This window comes from Myxocyprinus asiaticus, chromosome 42, assembly GCF_019703515.2.
Source record: "Myxocyprinus asiaticus isolate MX2 ecotype Aquarium Trade chromosome 42, UBuf_Myxa_2, whole genome shotgun sequence".
NCBI lineage: Eukaryota > Metazoa > Chordata > Actinopteri > Cypriniformes > Catostomidae > Myxocyprinus > Myxocyprinus asiaticus.
Window position 1 is genome coordinate 14,554,787 of NC_059385.1, and position 18,937 is coordinate 14,573,723.

The 18,937-nt window shown below is 38.3% G+C and overlaps 1 protein-coding gene across 1 annotated transcript in view; it reads left to right on the forward strand.

Annotated features, from left to right (window-relative positions):
• LOC127432503 (clathrin heavy chain 1-like) overlaps positions 1 to 18,937 on the forward strand; it is a 51,689-nt gene that overhangs the window by 5,350 nt on the left and 27,402 nt on the right. Inside the window, exons 2-6 of the mRNA XM_051683648.1 lie at positions 9,093 to 9,300; positions 13,010 to 13,278; positions 14,571 to 14,732; positions 15,053 to 15,166; positions 15,313 to 15,486. Coding sequence (XP_051539608.1) covers positions 9,093 to 9,300; positions 13,010 to 13,278; positions 14,571 to 14,732; positions 15,053 to 15,166; positions 15,313 to 15,486 — 927 coding nt within the window. The remainder of the gene's footprint in view (positions 1 to 9,092; positions 9,301 to 13,009; positions 13,279 to 14,570; positions 14,733 to 15,052; positions 15,167 to 15,312; positions 15,487 to 18,937) is intronic.

Below are 18,937 nucleotides of genomic sequence, written 5' to 3' on the forward strand. Positions count from 1 at the left end.
AGTGGTCTACTACTGCTCAGGTGATTGAAAGCAATTTTGCCGCTTAATAGGCTGCACTCAAACTTGCAGTTTGCTGCGGTATTGATATGGGCACAGCTGAATCAATACATGCATCGGCAAGGAGCACATGACGATATATCGCAGAATCGATATTTTGAACACCGCTCTAGTTCATGGTCAGAAAAGTATTCTCAGAAAGGCAACGCGGTCGGCTGGGCACGAGCCAATCTGGAACCCGCAAAATCTAAGTATACATGGGCCTTATGCGCAGCACTTCAACACGGTAACTAATGGATATTCAACTAATAAATAGACTAAATGACTATTACATATTATTGCACAAAGCTATCAAAGCAAGAAATAAGAAAGGCTCCAATACAGAGCGGCTTATGTTCATCCTGAACGCATAATGACACGCTTCAGTGGATCCAGAGTATCAGGGTGGTCCTCACTGCACATTCAAATGCACAGAACTGTACGATACATCATTCACGACATCAAGCAGTTTACACCTTTTTACCGCAAATATTTATTTCAGCAGTGTCAGACAGAATCAGCACAAGACTTTAATCTTTAATCACCTCACAGATACAGGAACATTACTCACAGCAGAGAATTTAACGTCCGACAGTGATCGTCTGGAAATGAATTGTTGATGCAGCACTTGATGGCTGAAACAGCAGCGGTGCATAAATGGACTAAACTTAAGGCATTAAAGAGATTCAACTACTTGTAGAGGGTTATACTGTGCTAACTGTTAAGCACAGTAAGCTATCATCATGCAAAAACGCTCTATAGGAAGTTGTCTATCGTTTAATTTGAGAATTGCGTCTCCCATTATAACCACCACCACTAAAAATATTAATGTTACTAGTCGACCCCACTAATTGACTAGTCAGTTGTTGAATGATTAGTCGACCACCCTGGAACATCCCTAATTCTAATGCAATGTAAAATATAATTTTTTTGATGTGAGCAGCAAGTCCATTGAAATGCCTGCACATTCTCTTTTTTAATGCAAATTGCTAGTATTGTACTCCATGGTAATGAAAGTAACATAAGCATCTTACATGGGTAAGTCAGGTGATCTGCAGAAGGATAGTGTGTGTTTTATGCCTGTGTGTTGCCATTTAAAGTGTTACCTTGAAGGCCTGCTAATGTATTTGATCTTTGAACTCTTAACCTGCTGATCACACATGACTGTCTTGTGCAGGTGGATATCCGTTATCCATTTTGGACTGCTGAGCACTGACTGTCTCTACACATCACAAAATGACACAAAACAGGATATTCACCCAAAAATGAAAATTCTGTCACTCCTATGTTTTTCCAAACCCATATTACATAAACACAAGAGGAGATGTTAAGCAGTATTTTAGTCTCTGTCACCATTTGCTTGCCATTTTTTAATTATATATATATATATATATATATATATATATATATATATATATATATATATATATATATACACACAGTGAAAGTGAATGGTGACTGAGGCTTACACTCTGAGTAACATCTCCTTTAATGTTCCACGAAAGAAGGAAAATCATTGGAACAACGTTAGGAGTTTGTGTATGTGTTCATTCAACGTTTTTCCTTTCCCATACATTTCCCACTCTGCTATCCACACTGAACCTGCTAAGCAAGTCACATGCCACCTATGCTCATATGGTCACAGTTCTTAACATGTTGAGTTAGCTTTCTAGACAATGGATCCCTGCTTCCTGTTATGGAGGACAGTGGCAGTGCGTTGCAAGCCTCAGCACATTGCGTATCCTTTCCCGCTCTTCCTCAAGCCTTCTGCTATCGTAGGGCACGAGAGTTTTATGCTGAGCAAAGTGCCGTTTTTCCCTGGACATAGAAGGATCAGCACTGGGAGTTCCTGTAGGTCATTAATAGTAGAAAAAAATAATGTGCTGACATCTTTGAAAAGTCAAGCATTTATATGAGGTGCTGAATTTATCTGCTCAAACTAGCAAGGCTCAGAGTATTGGAGAAGTGTCTTTGACTTGCCCTGATTTGTGGAAAAGCAAAGCTCACCCTCAGAAATGTGCTAAATGCATTAACACTCCAAAAGCAGTATAGGTCAGCATAACGGAATAACTGCTCGAGTTGGCCCAGAAAAGGCAAGTTTCTGTGGCCGTTCTTAATATTTAATGAGAAATGCTTCATAGTGATGGTTGAATGGACGGTCTGGGAAAGTGCCAGCAGGAGGGAAAGTTAAATTCCTTGATGGTACCGTGATAAGTAAGCGTGCTATGTTACTTTGACTTACATGCATGTAATCCTGTCCCTTTAAGACAATGCATATATGAACGAACCACTTGGCTTACTGTAATACACTGCATCTGAATCTTTTGTTTGAGGAAATCTCATGTGTATTGGTCACACAAGCACCGTAAGGAGGTATGAACTTGCTAATGGGTTCCTCACTTCATCGTATCTCTTTCCTCTCGTATTGTCCCTGTAGTTGAAACTCACTGTTTAAGTTCACAGTGATCTTTATCTAACCACAGTAAAAAAACAGTCTAAAATGGGAAGTAACACATACACCATGTAATGTCAGTTGAGCTCTCAAATAAATGCTTGTTAATAAGGTTTGTTTGCTATGTTCAAGTGCATTTTTGCAATACATGCCTTACAATTGAGTTTATCAAGCTGTACAAACTATATATATCAAAAATGTTTGATCTATATGAATTTTTTTTTATGACCATTGCCAAAACCAATATCTAGAGAGCAGGGTGGCCAATATAAACACGTTTTAATACTTTTTTTTAAATGATCGACCAATATGATTTATTTATTTATTTATTTATTTTTTGTGGCTGATACCGATATCTAGAAAGCAGGGTGGCCAATAGGTCAATATAATGACTACATTTATAGCAACACACAATTTTATATGAAAGTCAATGGCATGTACATAAAAGTGTAATAACTTATAGTAGGGATGCACCAATTCCAAACTTGTATGCCAATGCCGATATCCGATTATTTAGAACAACATTTGCCAATACCGATAGTTTGGTGAATGACACATCGGTGCATCGCTATTGTTTATCATTACATTTACTCGGTTTTACACAAAAATGAAAATTCTCTTATTTACTTAACCCTTATGCCATCCCAGATGTGTATGACTTTCTTATGCAGTACACAAAGATTTTCAGAAGAATATTTCAGTTCTGTAGGTCCATAAAATGCAAGTGAATGGTGACCAAAAACTTTGAAGCTCCAAAAAGCACATTTCTAGTACATGACGTATGCACAGAGTGCTAGATGGCACTAGGAAGTGTAATCAAGCGTGACATCATGATTGTGCTTATATGGCAAGATGTACAGTAAAAAATGAGTTACATTTTGGTCTGCTCTCACCCAAAACCAATTATATTGCTTCAGAAGACATGGATTAAATCACTGGAGTTGTATAGATTGCTTTTATGCCACCTTTGTGTGCTTTTTGGAGCTTCAACGTTTTGGTCACCATTTACTTGCTTTGTATGGACCTACAGAGCTGAAATATTTTTCTAAAATCTTCATTTGTGTTCTGCAGAAGAAAGATAGAAAGATACACATCTGGTATGGCATGAGGGTGAGTAAATGATGAGAGAATTTTCTTTTGGGGGAACTATTCCTTAACCTTGTAAAAAGAAAATATATCTTAAAAAAAAAAATAGTGTATGCTAATAATTTGAAAATGCCAGAAAGTGTCAGATTTATCTGCCTTTTTTATGCAATGTTTACTCTATTCACAATTGTTTTTGTCTAATATGTGCACTATCCATTTATGTAGTTGTCTTTAGATTTTGGAATTATCATTAGGTGGATTGATCACTATTGTTGATTGGCCAACCAGGCACGGTTATAGGCCAATGCTGATAATATAAAAATGGGCAAATATTGGCCGATATGTAGGTTTATCAAAAAATTTAAAAAATTTTCCTTAATAGACAGACTCAATATCAGTCTCTTGCCTGAATATTTATTCCTGGTAGAAGGGCAGATTTCCTTGTTTCATCTTCCAGTTATTGACTCAGATTCCCTGCCAGGATAAGATCAATATCCTTTGCTCAAATGAGATTTTCACAACTGTCCAGGATGGAACTGACCTGGCTGAACTTTGTTTTTGTTGGATTTTTTGCATAACGTTTCTTGATCCACTCTTGTTCTTGGAGGCAGGGTTATGAGGAGTTACAGGGAAGGGGGATAGTTTCTGGGCATGTCTGTGACGACACTGAAGCAAACAGCAGTTATGCGATGCGGATGAATCACGCCTGGCCTAAGGCTAACGCTACGGCAGTGAAGTGTTCTCTAACAGTTTCCTCAGTGTTGCTCTTTCTCTCTGGTTACGTTACGAGAGCTGGCAAAGACAGGGTTTCCTGAGAAGCCAGTGAGAATACAGCCTTCTCAGCAGTGATGTCATAATGTGTGATGTCATCTGAGAGATGCAGGAGAGAGTAAGAAAGGTCAGAGATATGAGTGTGAGCACACTGTTGTTCAGTCAGTAGGGAACAGTGGGGTGTTTGGCTTTTTAAATGATTTTTTTTAAGATCATATGGGTCAATTTAAGTCAAGTGGGTTTTTATTGTCATTCCTCTATATAGCTTATATACATTGGAACGAAATGTCGTTGCTCCAGGACCATTGTGCAACACAGAACAGTACGCAAGACTACATAAAGTGCAATACACGAGAGTTCAGGACAATAAATTCACAGAACAGAACAATAGATACATAGGACAATAAATACACAGGGCAATAAATACACAGAAAATGAGCTGTAGACTGTAAACTATTTTGTAGTGTAGCAGCATATGTATAGCATAATTATATGTATATTTAGGTATAGCAAAAGTATAGCATAAATGAGTTCCATAATAATAGTGACTGATGCAGCTTTTTCTTTTTTTCTTTAAAAAAATCCAATAATCACAGAATTCAAACATTCTGGAAAAACTGAAAAGATTTAGCTATTGTGTTCTATATTTGTCTTGATTGTGCGACTGTTTGAATGATATTTATTTTTAAAAATAATCATTTGGTTTTCTTTTTCCAGGCATATTGTATTGTAATGTACTTCTTGGTTAGTAGTTGAGTAGTTGTTAGTAGTTTGTGATGATGTGGCATTCTGCTCCACATGACAAAGGAATGTGGGTGTGGCCTCGGGTGTGCTAGCATTCGTTCCCCATTGATAAAAGGAACTACTGATTCTGTTGAGCTCTTCCTAGAAATTGTGCTTCCTGTTCCTTCCTGTTCTATGATTAGTCTTGATAACTGCAGCATGACAGAGAGAGTTACAGCAGTACATAAGTTAGCTAACAAGGCATCTAAGCATTCACTGTTTTGAATTAATATTAAATGTTTAAAATAAAAGTAGCAATTGGAAGTACAGTACCATAAGTCCTAGTGCAGTTTGAGTGTTGCCTACAGGGACAATGATGAAAGACTGACCACCATTCTCCATTTTTCTGATTCAGTTAAGTTTAAGATGGTACTACCTACAAACTCTGCATCAGGAATCCAAACTCATAACCTATAGACCTTATTCATGGCAGTGTCATCTTTGATATTTGACGGGAATGACAATGAGGCTGTGAGGGATAGATGTACAGTCTCATCAATGGGCTGTACTGCAGTGTAAAGTGTTTTTGGATCGTTCTGCGGAAAAAAAGTCGAAAAAATATCTTTCCATGAACCTTCAGTAGACAAAAATTCCAGACAGCATGAGTTGTTGAAAATCAGATGGGATCTTGGAGCTTTATACAGCTTTACACCATGCGTGCCATTAAAGAGATGGGAAGTCTATGCCTTATAGCCTCATTTTCATTCCAAAGATGGCGCTACTGTGAATAAGGATCTGCTTGACTAATGTCACAGATCAGTGGCCTCCTATCCAGCATCACGGTTCATTCATGCATCACAGATTCACATTGAATGCCATACCAGGGTTTCTTGTCCCCATGTGTCCCCATGTTGTCACCATGTTGTCACCTGGGTCAGAAATCAACTTTTCCATTTTAGGGAAATATTTGATTTCCAGGGGCATTTTTTACCTTTACTGGGGCAAATTGTTTTTCTATTCTAACCTTATAAAATTACCATAATATCCTTTTATGTGAAAAATTGCATGTTTCAGTAATTACAAAATTGCATAATGTACATTTGCATATGTGTATTGTTACTGAAAAAAAAAAAAACTACTTTTTTTCTCATTCACATATATCCAAATATTTTGGCTATTAAATTAACATAGTCTGCAAAACTAATGCATTGACATGGAGATGACAGCAGTTCTCCAGATTTGGAATGAGGAGCTTATTTCTCACCCACACCTATTATATTGCTTCAGAAGACATGAATTTAACGACTGGAGTCTTATGAATTACTTTTATGTTTTTATGTGATTATTTGAGTTACAAAGGTCTGATCACCATTCACTTGCATTGTTTGGACCTACAGAGCTGCAATATTTTTCTACAAATATTATTTTGTGTTCTGCTGAAGAAAGTCATACACATCTGGGATGGCATGAGGGTGAGTAAATGATAGGATAATTTTCATTTTTGGATCAACTATCCCTTTAAAACTTAGCAACTCCATGCCAATTGAATAAAGCAATGCAAAAATAAAAATTTCACAATGAATATTAGTCAGAGATATGATTCAAACTAAAAATGGTTAATGTAAAATTATTATTGTGTCATTAATAATGTTTTATTTAAAACCAAGGCTATTTATCCAGATATTATTTTTATTAATATTATTATTAACTGCATTGTAGCATTTGGTTAAATTTGATTTGGCGTTCTCTCAGACCTGATCAACTTAAATATACACTGATCAGCCACAACATTAAAACTACCTGCTTAATATTGTGTAGGTCCCCCTTGTGCCGCCAAAACAGCGCCAACCCGCATCTCAGAATAACATTCTGAGATGCTATTCTTCTCACCACAATTGTACAGAGCGGTTATCTGAGTTACCATAGACTTTATCAGTTCGAACCAGTCTGGCCATTCTCTGTTGACCTCTCTCATCAACAAGACATTTCCGTCCACAGAACTGCTCCTCACTGGATGTTTTTGTTTTTGGCACCATTCGGAGTAAATTCTAGAGACTGTTGTGTGTGAAAATCCCAGGAGATCAGCAGTTACAGAAATACTCAGACCAGCCCATCTGGCACCAACAATCATCCATGCGATTATCTAATCAGCCAATCGTGTGGCTGCAGTGCATAAAATCATGCAGATACAGGTCAAGAGCTTCAATTAATGTTCACATCAACCATCAGAATGTGGAAAAGTGTGATCTCAGTGATTTGGACCGTGGCATAATTGTTGATGCCAGATGGGCTGGTTTAAGTATTTCTGTAACTGCTGATCTCCTGGGATTTTTCACACACAACAGTCTCTAGTATTTACTTTGAATGGTGCAAAAACAAAAAACATCCAGTGAGGGGCAGTTCTGTGGATGGAAACGCCTTGTTGATGAGAGAGGTCAACTGAGAATGGCCAGACTGGTTTGAACTGACAGAGTCTACGGTAATTCAGATAACCGCTCTTTACAATTATGGTGAGAAGAATATCATCTCAGAATGCTATTCTGAGATGCGAGTTGGCGCTGTTTTGGCGGCATGATGGGGAACATACACATTATTAGGCAGGTGGTTTTAATGTTGTGGCTGATCGGTGCATAAAATTCATCCTTCCTGCACTTTTGGCTTCTAGCTGGTGAGGAGGCTTTTCAAACAGACAGATACGTGAGATGAGCAGATGGCAGGGAAGTAGCACAGGGAGTGACAGTGTTACTCACTAGGACCGTATATTTGGAATAATGGTCCGAACGGTCATGAAATTTAGCCCGTGAGCACGACACCAAACTGACGCGGAGCGTGAGAAGTGGAGTGCCCGTCTGTGCGCATTTATGGCGCGAGCATCCGCCACTGACTCCGCAACATCTGCATCTATCACGTTGCTCGCTAATGGAGACGCAGTATAACGCCATTTGAACACTAAACTCAACAAGCACTCAATGCTCTGCTGACAGCTGCACAAGTGAGAGAGGGAGAGATGGAGCTGATTTACTTGCGAATCTTGTGGAATTACAGTTTGATACAAAAACAAGTTTATTGATTTGATTTGATCATCTGTATCTGTTGGTTTAATAATTCGCAGCAGCTGCACTGTAATGTGAATAAAAGTGTGCGGGAATTTCCCACGCTATGAACCTGGAGCTTGTGGGAATGATTCAAATTGTGCGCAATACCCGCAATCCTGCTCCGAATTTCAGGCCCTGTGTCTTTATTTGCTTGATACACTCAAAGTCTTGTTATGGAGGTTTAGAGCTAATAGTTTAGACCTCAGGATGAGAGTGCCTCTTTAATTACTTGAGGCAGGCTTCACTTGTTCTCAGTTTGATTAGCAGAATAAAGCATTGGCTGGCACACCTTCCAATCCAATCCCAATGAAACGACTGGGTTCAATTATTCTTGGAGAAATATTTTTTTTTCTTGTATCTTTTCTTTAGCGAATATGTCCCTGAGATAAATCCCTCAAGGCCTTTTTAGACAGAAAAGCCATGTGTGCTCTGCTCAGTGGGGGTTGACTGGATCTGTGCTGCCTTGTGTTTATTGAAACACGAATCTCATGATGAGCTTAAAAAAACCCATCACTGCTTCTGTTGAAAATTTGAGCCCATGTTACTACAAAAGCACTTTTACATTGGAGCATTGTCCCTTGTAAATGATGCCTCAGATCCTTTTTAATCTGTATTATGTGGGACACATCACCACCACTGTCATCGATGTTTCTATATGGATCAATTCTTAAAGTACAATTAAAGGTGATAAATGAACCTGATATCATTCAGGAAACATATGCTCCTTTTGGGACTGATTGATTTCATTAATGACTCTAAAAAGGACATGCTCTTGTTTGTACACACTCTCAAAATGGGAAGGAACAAAGGAATTTTTGTGTGTGGTTTGGCTACAATCAATATGTTGTTTATTTTTAAGTATAATGCATTCATTCCAATTATATTGAAAGCTGCAGCAAATAAATGTTGTCTCTTCCTCTCTTCTCCAGCTCCAAAATTTGGGGATCAACCCAGCCAACATCGGGTTCAGCACCCTGACGATGGAGTCTGATAAGTTCATCTGTGTCCGGGAAAAGGTTGGAGAACAGGCACAGGTGGTGATCATTGACATGGCGGACCCAAACACCCCCATCCGCAGGCCCATCTCTGCAGACAGCGCCATCATGAACCCTGCAAGCAAAGTCATAGCACTTAAAGGTAGGAGATTTTGATTATTAGTTCCAAACACACTATTATTAATCTACAGATTTTTTTACTTTTTAATTTTTGAAGTGAATCCAATAATTGCATGACTGGTGTTGCTATAAGGGATTTAATTACTGATCCCATCCAGTTTGTTTTTAATTAAGTTTTAGAACTTATGTGTATAATTTTCTTAGCTTCATTCATTCTCCCAGATTCATCCTAAGTTCCTTTTTAGCTTAGATTTTACTAGGCCAGTTTCTTTACTAGCTAAATATTTTTGGCCTCAGTTTTGGCTTACAATTACATGATATGTTGTGTATTTTTTGTCATGCAGCCATAATTGCTTTGTCTTTTTGTTTTGTTTCCTTTTTCGTTGCTGCTTTCTCATGTGTATGCAGACGGTGAGTTAACATTTTAGTACAAAGATTTGTGGAAGTTATAATCCTGTTTCTAAAATTAACAATATTATTTGGGCACATTGCTTAGCATTGAGTAGGTCTTTCTAAAACCTGCACTTTGTCAAGCCAGTAAATTTTTATAGATAATATGGTTTAAGCTGCAGAAAACTTGCATACACATTTCTGTCCATATGGCAAAGAAAATAGTTTTATGACATGAATTGAAATATTCTCTGAACATAGACGTGAATGTGTATTTGAGAGAACAAAAGTTTAAGAAACAATTATTTTGTTGTTGTAAATGTATTGTAGAAGTGTGCCGCAGGGTCCAGTCATGGGCCCTATACAAATTTAAATCATGATAGACCCTTAATTAAGTAAATATATCAAATGTGTCCTGGCATCTCTCTGATGTTTACATACCTTAGGCTAGATAAAGACTGTTTAGCCAACAATATACATCATAATTAACCTGCTTCAGTTAAACAGGATTTGACTTTCACCAAAATTCATAGTTTGTATGTTCACATCATATTGATTTCTGTAGACTGGGGTTTGAAATATTGGTGTACTGTATATTTGCTTTTTACTTTTATTTAAATTGCTTGATAATTTTGCAAATTTCAGCTGCTTGCCATGTTGAGTCCTTTTCCCCACCCTCTCTAAGTAATCTTAACATCAGTTGTCTCAATAGGACCATATAAATGAGCTTGGGTAAAGGTAGCCTCAGAGTTTTATGGTTCTTGTGATAGTTCATAGTCCATTTAGTTTTTTAGCCTGTTTGTTTTAATAACTATACATCTTATGTTAGCAACATATGTAATGTTAACTATTCATCTTATGTTATCTTAGGTAGCAAGCAACTGTTACTAACACTGCTTCAGGGTGTTAAATATCAAGACATTCTAGCACACAGCTCAATGTCTTGAGATGTTAAAAACGTATTGTAACTTGACCTATTTATCATGCTGAGCAAAAGTATTGCATAGTCTTCTCACATTCTCAGCATGTTATTAATTTTAGGTTAATTGCTACGTTAAATGAAGTTCATCAATGAAACAGGCATAATTAATTTTCTGTCTGACCAAAGTTTAATTGTAGTGTCAGGTTTGTTTTTGCCTATTAAGTAGTGGAAAAAGGGTTAGTGAATAACTCTCACTGAAGAACCAACACAGTCTTTATCAAAGTTTAAAATTAGATCAGCTTGTAATCAATTGGTTGTAAGTGGCTACAGACTATTTTGGATTCCAAACATTCAATATGAATCAACCATTATATTCCCTGACTAATATTTAACCCTAAGGGATCTACACTTGCTCAGTTGTGCCTCTTGAGATCTGCCATTCTACAAAGGGTAACAACTGAACCAGCGATTCAAGGTCTTTGGGTTAGAGAAAGGTTGGAATACAGTCTCCAGTATGGTAGATTTCCACAAGCAGGATTGAGCACTTCTCTGTGTTAATATATGTTCATAAAAGCTGTTCCCTAGGGTTCCTGGCTAGAAATCTTCCCCTTTTACTGTGTAGGGTGTTGAGGGGTATAGTACAGTTGTTCCCTGCTCTCTTACTACACTGAGACAGTCTGGAGTGTAAATTGAACTCCCTCCTATCCTATCCCTTTCTCACTGTAATGCTCACGCTCCCACCCTGCATTGCTCCGTACACGTCATGTGATTTGAGTGTTAGGTGCTGTTGTGGGAAATCATATCCACACTGGCCTGAAACTGGTTAATTTGCTTCCATCACTGCACATAGAGGAAATTGTGATTTCTGCAGCAATCAGCTACACAGCAGGCTTCAGTCTCACACTAGTTCTACTCTGGGTCAAAATTGAATTAAAAATAGGTTATTTCGGCAAAGCAAGTTGCTTGAAAAGTCAACATGAAATCATAATTGTCCCTTTTTTTTTTTTTTTTTTACTTCATTCTCGTTCCTTTTCTCATTGTACACAACTGATCAGTGCACATTATTATAAAGACCAAAATGTAATTTTTCATCAAAATGTCATAACTTAAACAGCTTTTCAGCTGTCAAGTAGTCTGCACAGGCATTGACAATTATTTCAATCAATAGCCAGATGGCTATTTAGGCATTGATGTAGATTACTTTTGTAGATAATGCAGCCTTTCTAAAATCTCGGCAATAGAGCACAACAGTGCCCGCCCACTTTTTCAACCATCTTGGTTCCAGAAGTGTTATTCCCATAGGGGGGATGTAATAAAATCCTTTAAAAGTGTTCCAAACCAACCAGCTTTGAGGTTAATCGCAGCATTGCATACTTTTTTGCTTCAAATCCACGTTTTCGAAAATCGGACAAAAAAAACGAAGGTACAAGACGTCTTTTATGATGGAATGAATTACTGTCCCTTTGCGAGTGACGTAACTGAATTAAAACATTTGTAAATATAAAACAATTGATTTACGATTGTTGATTAAGTATAAAAACAATATATTTTAATTTTATTGTAATTTTAAGTATTCAGATGTAAACACTTACATTAGTATTAGTGTGGATCGCTGCAGAGCTCATTTGCTGCAGTTTGTTTGCCTTGACTGATTTTTTTTATTAAGTTTAAATAATGCAGACTTCTGGTTAGTAGGTGTGTCATAAAAGCTAAATAAGTTATTGGTAAAACCCTATTTATCTATGGAGAAAATGAGTGATTTTTCACTTCTGGAACCCAGCTGTTGTACTCCATAGTTAACGTTGAATTTTAAGGGCTGTTAACATTAATATAACAGAGCCTCCATGTTGTGGTTAAAGAAAAAGCCTGCTCAAAAGTGAGTGCCAGCGGTGTTTCAGGAGTGGAGTAGTCCATAATTCGCTGCACACTTGCATTCAGGTCCATTCTAGCCTGGAACGCCCACTTTTCACGTTCTAATCAACTAAAGATAGATAATATTAAGTCTTGCCCATTTTTCTTTTTTTTAATTCAAATACTTCACATTATGGAAGTAAAATGGTTGTGAATACCATTTCATGTTGACTTGGATAAACCTTTGGTGTTGTCCTGCGATCCTTTTCTTAATTCTATTTCTGGACAAAGTGCAGATTGATTGGGAGCTAAAGAAAGTAATTCGTCACATAGATCAGTGTCTTTGTACACGTGTCTCTACACATGTATTGTACTTTGTAATTGCTTGGCTTTATTTGTGTAGCTGCTGAATGGGCTCTCATGGTGGGCTTGCCTGATGCACTCCTAACCATGACAGACAATATTTCTACCCTGATGCTATTGTAATCAAATGGATTTGTGTGAGAGTGTGTGTGTTTATAGGAATGTGTTCTTTACATGCTGTTTTTGTTTTCGATATCCCTCCCAGCTGCCAAAACCCTTCAGATCTTTAACATAGAGATGAAGAGTAAGATGAAAGCCCACACCATGACCGATGATGTCACTTTCTGGAAGTGGATCTCTCTTAACACGGTTGCCCTGGTGACCGATAACGCAGTCTATCATTGGAGCATGGAGGGAGACTCTCAGCCGGTCAAAGTCTTCGACAGACATTCCAGTCTGGCAGGCTGTCAAATCATCAACTACCGCACCGATGCCAAGCAGAAGTGGCTGCTGCTCATTGGCATTTCTGCTCAGGTGTCATAATCATTTGAAATTTTCATTTTAGTAGTTTCCCATCTTGGTCTACAGTTATGCGAACTGTTGTTGTTATCCTTGGTAAATGTGTGTTTTGAACCCAAAAGTTGAAGTTCATGATCTTTTGTTTTTCTATATTTTTTTACTTTATATATTTTGTCTTTTTGTTATTTGTTGCTTTCGCTATTTCTTTTATTTCTTTAGTTTTTTTATTTTCTGTTAGTTCTTTTGTTTCTTCTTTTATTTCTTTGCTTTCACTGTTTAATTTCTTTTGTAAATTTTTTTTTTCTATGTAATTCGTTCATTATTAAAAAAAAAATGTCATTATTGTTTTCATAATTATGTCTTTGTCTGTCTATTAGTCTGATAGACTACTTGGTAGGGCTGCACGATATATTGAATTTATAGACATTTCGCAAAAGTACATATTGCAATATGCATATCGCAACGGCTTGTGATAACGGCATGATTTTAGCTTGTTTAATGGCCACTTTGGATATATCAAAGGATGGGTTTCAATTAATGGATTGTCCCATGAAATCAACCGTGTTGCGGTTACTCACCTCAATCTGGGTGGTGGAGGACAAGTCTCAGTTGCCTCCGCTTCTGAGTCAGTCAATCCATGCATCTCATCACGTGGCTCATTGTGCATGACACAGCGAGACTCAGCACGTGGAAGCTCATGCTACTCTCCACGATCCACGCACAACTTACCATGTCCCCAATTGAGAGCGAGAACCACTAATCGCGACTACGAGAAGTTTACCCCATGTGACTCTACCCTCCCTAGCAACCGGGCCAATTTGGTTGCTTAGGAGACCTGGCTGGAGTCACTCAGCACACCCTGGATTCGAACTCACGACTCCAGGGGTGGTAGTCATCGTCAATACTCGCTGAGCTACCCAGGCCCCAACACAGACTATTTTAGAATATCTCATAATATGGTGAAATTAACTTGATAGTAATATGCTTTAAAAAAAAAAATTGAAATATGAATTTTAATATCTGCTACATAGCTAATGATAAAACTATATAATGCTCAGTCTAAATGAAATTTGGAACAAAAGACAAGTATTTTTGTGATCACTGGGACAGATCGTAATTTTTTTACATGGGCGGTGGGGGTTATGATGTTTTGTGCACTCCGATGACGTCATCATAGGAATATCGTATTGCATATCGAATATCGCATTATCCATCAACTTATCGCATATCTCCATATCGTGCAACCCTACTACTTGGGTATTGAATCAAAGGCATTTAAAAAACAAGTGTTCTGTGTCTTGTGACAGCAAAACCGAGTTGTTGGTGCCATGCAGCTGTACTCGGTTGACAGGAAGGTGTCACAGCCTATTGAGGGTCATGCTGCTGGCTTTGCCCAGTTCAAAATGGAGGGAAACACAGAAGAATCCACTCTTTTCTGTTTCGCTGTGCGAGGTCAGGCAGGAGGAAAGGTGAGTCTGAACAGGCATTAATGAATCGATTATTATTATATTTCTAACACTGCTGTCTTAAATAGGAAACTGGCACTGGCACTCTTATGTTGAATGTTGAATAATGTTTGAGGAAGAGGTCAACTAGCATGCAAGTTTTATTTTAAACATCATGCAATTAATTCATAATTACTTTGAAGAGCTATTTTTAGTTATTAAAAATAATTTGCTGCTTATATCTGTTCTTAATTATGTTTTGCATGTGAAGCACTTTGAGAGCTTCACTATCATTAGAGCTAATGGTAATGGAGAGCTACTGTAATACTATCATTATATTGTAGCTTCACATCATTGAAGTTGGGACACCACCATCCGGCAACCAGCCATTCCCAAAGAAAGCTGTGGATGTGTTCTTCCCTCCCGAAGCACAGAATGACTTCCCAGTGGCCATGCAGGTATGTGGGTTCTTTTTCCATTGAAAGAGAGAATTCATGCATGCATGTCATATAACATCAATAATATTTTCCTGTTGTCTGTGGTTGAATTTTCCAAAAAGAATGTAAAACCCAAGTGAACCATAATTCTCGTTCCATTGAAACAGATCAGCTCCAAACAGGACGTTGTCTTTCTAATCACCAAGTACGGTTACATTCATCTGTATGACCTGGAGACGGGCACCTGCATCTACATGAACAGAATCAGTGGCGAAACTATTTTTGTGACTGCACCTCATGAAGCTACAGCTGGAATCATCGGTGTCAACAGGAAAGGACAGGTACGTGTGGGACATTAAATTAACATTAGCAGTATTTATGGCATATGTGCACCCAGAACATGACCATATGACCAGATTCCTTCTGCAGCAAATTAATCTAGCACATGCAAAGTGTTCTAATGCACCTGCATGTCACTAAATAAAACAAAACAAGATGCTGGTGTCGTCTTCACTATCATGATCATCTGCCATGTGTTAGATTACAGCTGATGAAGGAATAGAGGCTGCCTGGAGTGTTTAATTGGTGGCTATTTTAATGAGGTTGTGTGGTCCTCATTTTCCATCTTAATTAGTGTCAGTATTGCAGATTACTAGCAGCTGTGTCACTTTGATTTGATCACTGAGATCTTTAACTGCAGAGCTGTGTTAATGTGTATGTGTATGCACTTAGTTTAGGGACAAAAAATGTCCCAAAAAGTGAGCTAAATTGGACAAAACCTCCATTTGGGGGCATTCAGAGACATTCTCAATTGGAAGATCCACTCATAAATAAAGTCGCATACAGTTTTTATAATTTAGAAATGCTAAAAGTTACACTGACTACCACCCCTGGAGTTGCGAGTTCGTATCCAGGGCGTGCTGAGTGACTCCAGACAGGTCTCCTAAGCAACCAAATTGGCCTGGTTGCTAGGGAGGGTAGAGTCACATGGGGTAACCTCCTTGTGGTCGCTATAATGTGGTTTGCTCTCGGTGGGGCGCATGGTGAGTTGTGCTACCTGGATGCCGCGGAGAATAGTGTGAAGCCTCTACATGCGCTATGTCTCCGGTAATGTGCTCAACAAGCCACGTGATAAGATAAGTGGATTGACGGTCTCAGACGCAGAGGCTACTGAGATTCGTCCACTGCCACCCAGATTGAGGCGAGTCACTACACCACCACGAGGACTTAGAGCACATTGGTTATTCTAAATAAAAAATAAAAAAATAAAAAAACCTCAAGTAAAGTAGTTCCAGATGAGATAACAGACTGTCAACCAACTTGTCTGGAATACCGAAAAATTTAATATCAATGCTGTTGGAACGCTGCATGTACAGTCAGATTAGAGGACCAGAACTAAGTGTTGTATAATACAGTTGTAGAAAGCCAGGCGTTCAGTGTGTCAGATGAGGCAGCACTCTTTTCTGCTGGTACTCTCTTCGTCACAATGGCCTATTATGAGCTTGCAAATGGATCTCAAAAGCGAGTAAATTATTTTCCAGTCATGCCAGAAAAAATTCATGAATTATTCAGTGGGTGATAGAAAGCCAATCCAGACTGTGTCAGGCTGAACCTGCAGAGCACTGTTACCTTTCTCAATAATACAGAACCACCACCTGGATCAAGCAGCAACTCCACACACAACATCACAAAGGTGAATGGTGTAGGGTTAATGTTTGCATTTGATCGACTATACTGAATGGTTTTAGGTGAGTGTAGGAGTGTGCGTGACTTTACCTAAAATATTTAGTTGTGATCGTTAACGCAAGTATCTGTCAAAATCACTAATTCTATGAATGCAGTTTTGCCACGTTACTCGTCCTGTACCTTTGGTTCTATGAACATAATTTATACCTGAAATTGTGCAGCTTTAAGATACTGTAGGTGTCCTATTACTTTTCTGAGTGATCTGACTTAAGATTTTCAGCTGGCAGACTATAAAATAGTCAAAAAATCTTAGAGACTTTCATAGGAGGAGGGACCCGAGCCATATCTAGGAACAAAAATATTTTAGAGACTTTGGGGGGTGGGCTCTCTTGAGTTGTGGCAAGAAAGCAACCACATAGCAACCCACTAAAAACACTCAGAACGCATACAACAACCAAAAGGCAGCGTCCTGGCAACACCGAGAACACTAGTATCGTGGCAGTGAGTTTTGCACGGGCAGGGAGAACTCACATTTGTTTTTCAGAAATTGCACATAATGGAATAGTAAATAATGTAAGGATTCATATAGAGTAAGTATCGCAATGGAGATGGAATAGTCCTCATTTATTTAGGTTTGGGGAAAGGAAAAGGAATTCAGATCACACTTCCTGTCCCTTTTCCTTTGCTTACACTGGCATTCTCCATTTTCCTGTCCTCTGCACCACTCAGCACTGGTTGGGTGATGAAAAGTCCGTTTCTATCCAGCTGCGTCTGCACTCGTGAGTGGAGTGACCTTGAGAGAGAGCGTTTGCTGAAAATAGCTGCAGAGAATGCAATAGGGAGACAGGCCGAGAGAGAGAAAAATGCCAGTTGTCATGTGATCTTGCCGTGGGTGGCATTGACTGGCGTCCTAAATCCTTTCACGTTGATGGGTGGAACCTGTCCACCAATCACAGCCAGTCTACAGCCTGCGTAGGCAGAATGCATCATTAGGTTCTGTGACATCACACTTTGCTCTCCCTTCTCCTTCCATCATATCTACTATACTGTTTATGAATCTGACTGCGGTAACATGAGTCTCAATAGTCAAATGCCTGGTCTGTTAGTACGTTGGTCCCCAGGTGGCTCCTGCAGACTTTTAATAAACATCAACTGAAATGTATAATTGTTTACGTTTTAATTATATATTTATTATTTTATTTATTTTTGACAGATACCAATTATTTTGAAGTGTCTGAATCCTGATATGCAGAATCCATTTTTTAATAGTTTTGTTACTTGACAGAATAATGAATAAATAATAATCATAAATAGTAATAAACACAATCATTATATTATAAACAATTAAAATATTTATTAAATATAAATATAAAGCCATTTTTATTCCATTATATTTATGCACATTTTATATAAACTGTATATATACACAGATCAGCCACAACATTAAAACCACCTGCCTATATTGTGTAGGTCCCCCTCGTCCCACCAAAACAGCACCAACCCGCATCTCAGAATAGCATTCTGAGATGCTATTCTTCTCACTACAATTGTACAGAGCAGTTATCTGAGTTACCGTAGACTTTGTCAGTTCAAACCAGTCTGGCCATTCTCTGTTGACCTCTCTCATCAACAAGGCTTTTCCGTCCACAGAACTGCCGCTCACTGGATGTTCAATCAATCAAATCCCAATGTATAAAACCAACTCCTTACACCAGTGGTTACCAAGCCTGTTCCTGGAGGCCGCCCAACACTACACATTTTGGATATCTCCCTAATCAAACATACCTGATTCAACTCATCAGCTCATTAGTGGAGACTCCAAGATCTGAATTGGGTGTGTCGGAAAAGTGAGATATACAAAATGTGCAGTGTTGGGGAGCCTCCAGGAACAGGGTTGGGAACCACTGCTAAATATTTGGTTTCGCTCATAAATACATTACATTTCCGAAGTTGAACACTTAGCGAATGTGGTTTCATGCTCATCTTTAAATGATATTAAAATATATTTAATACATATTTCATTAATTATAATATTATTGTGAATAAATGTGTGTGTGTGTGTGTGTGTGTGTGTGTGTGTGTGTGTATATGTGTGTGGTAAATATA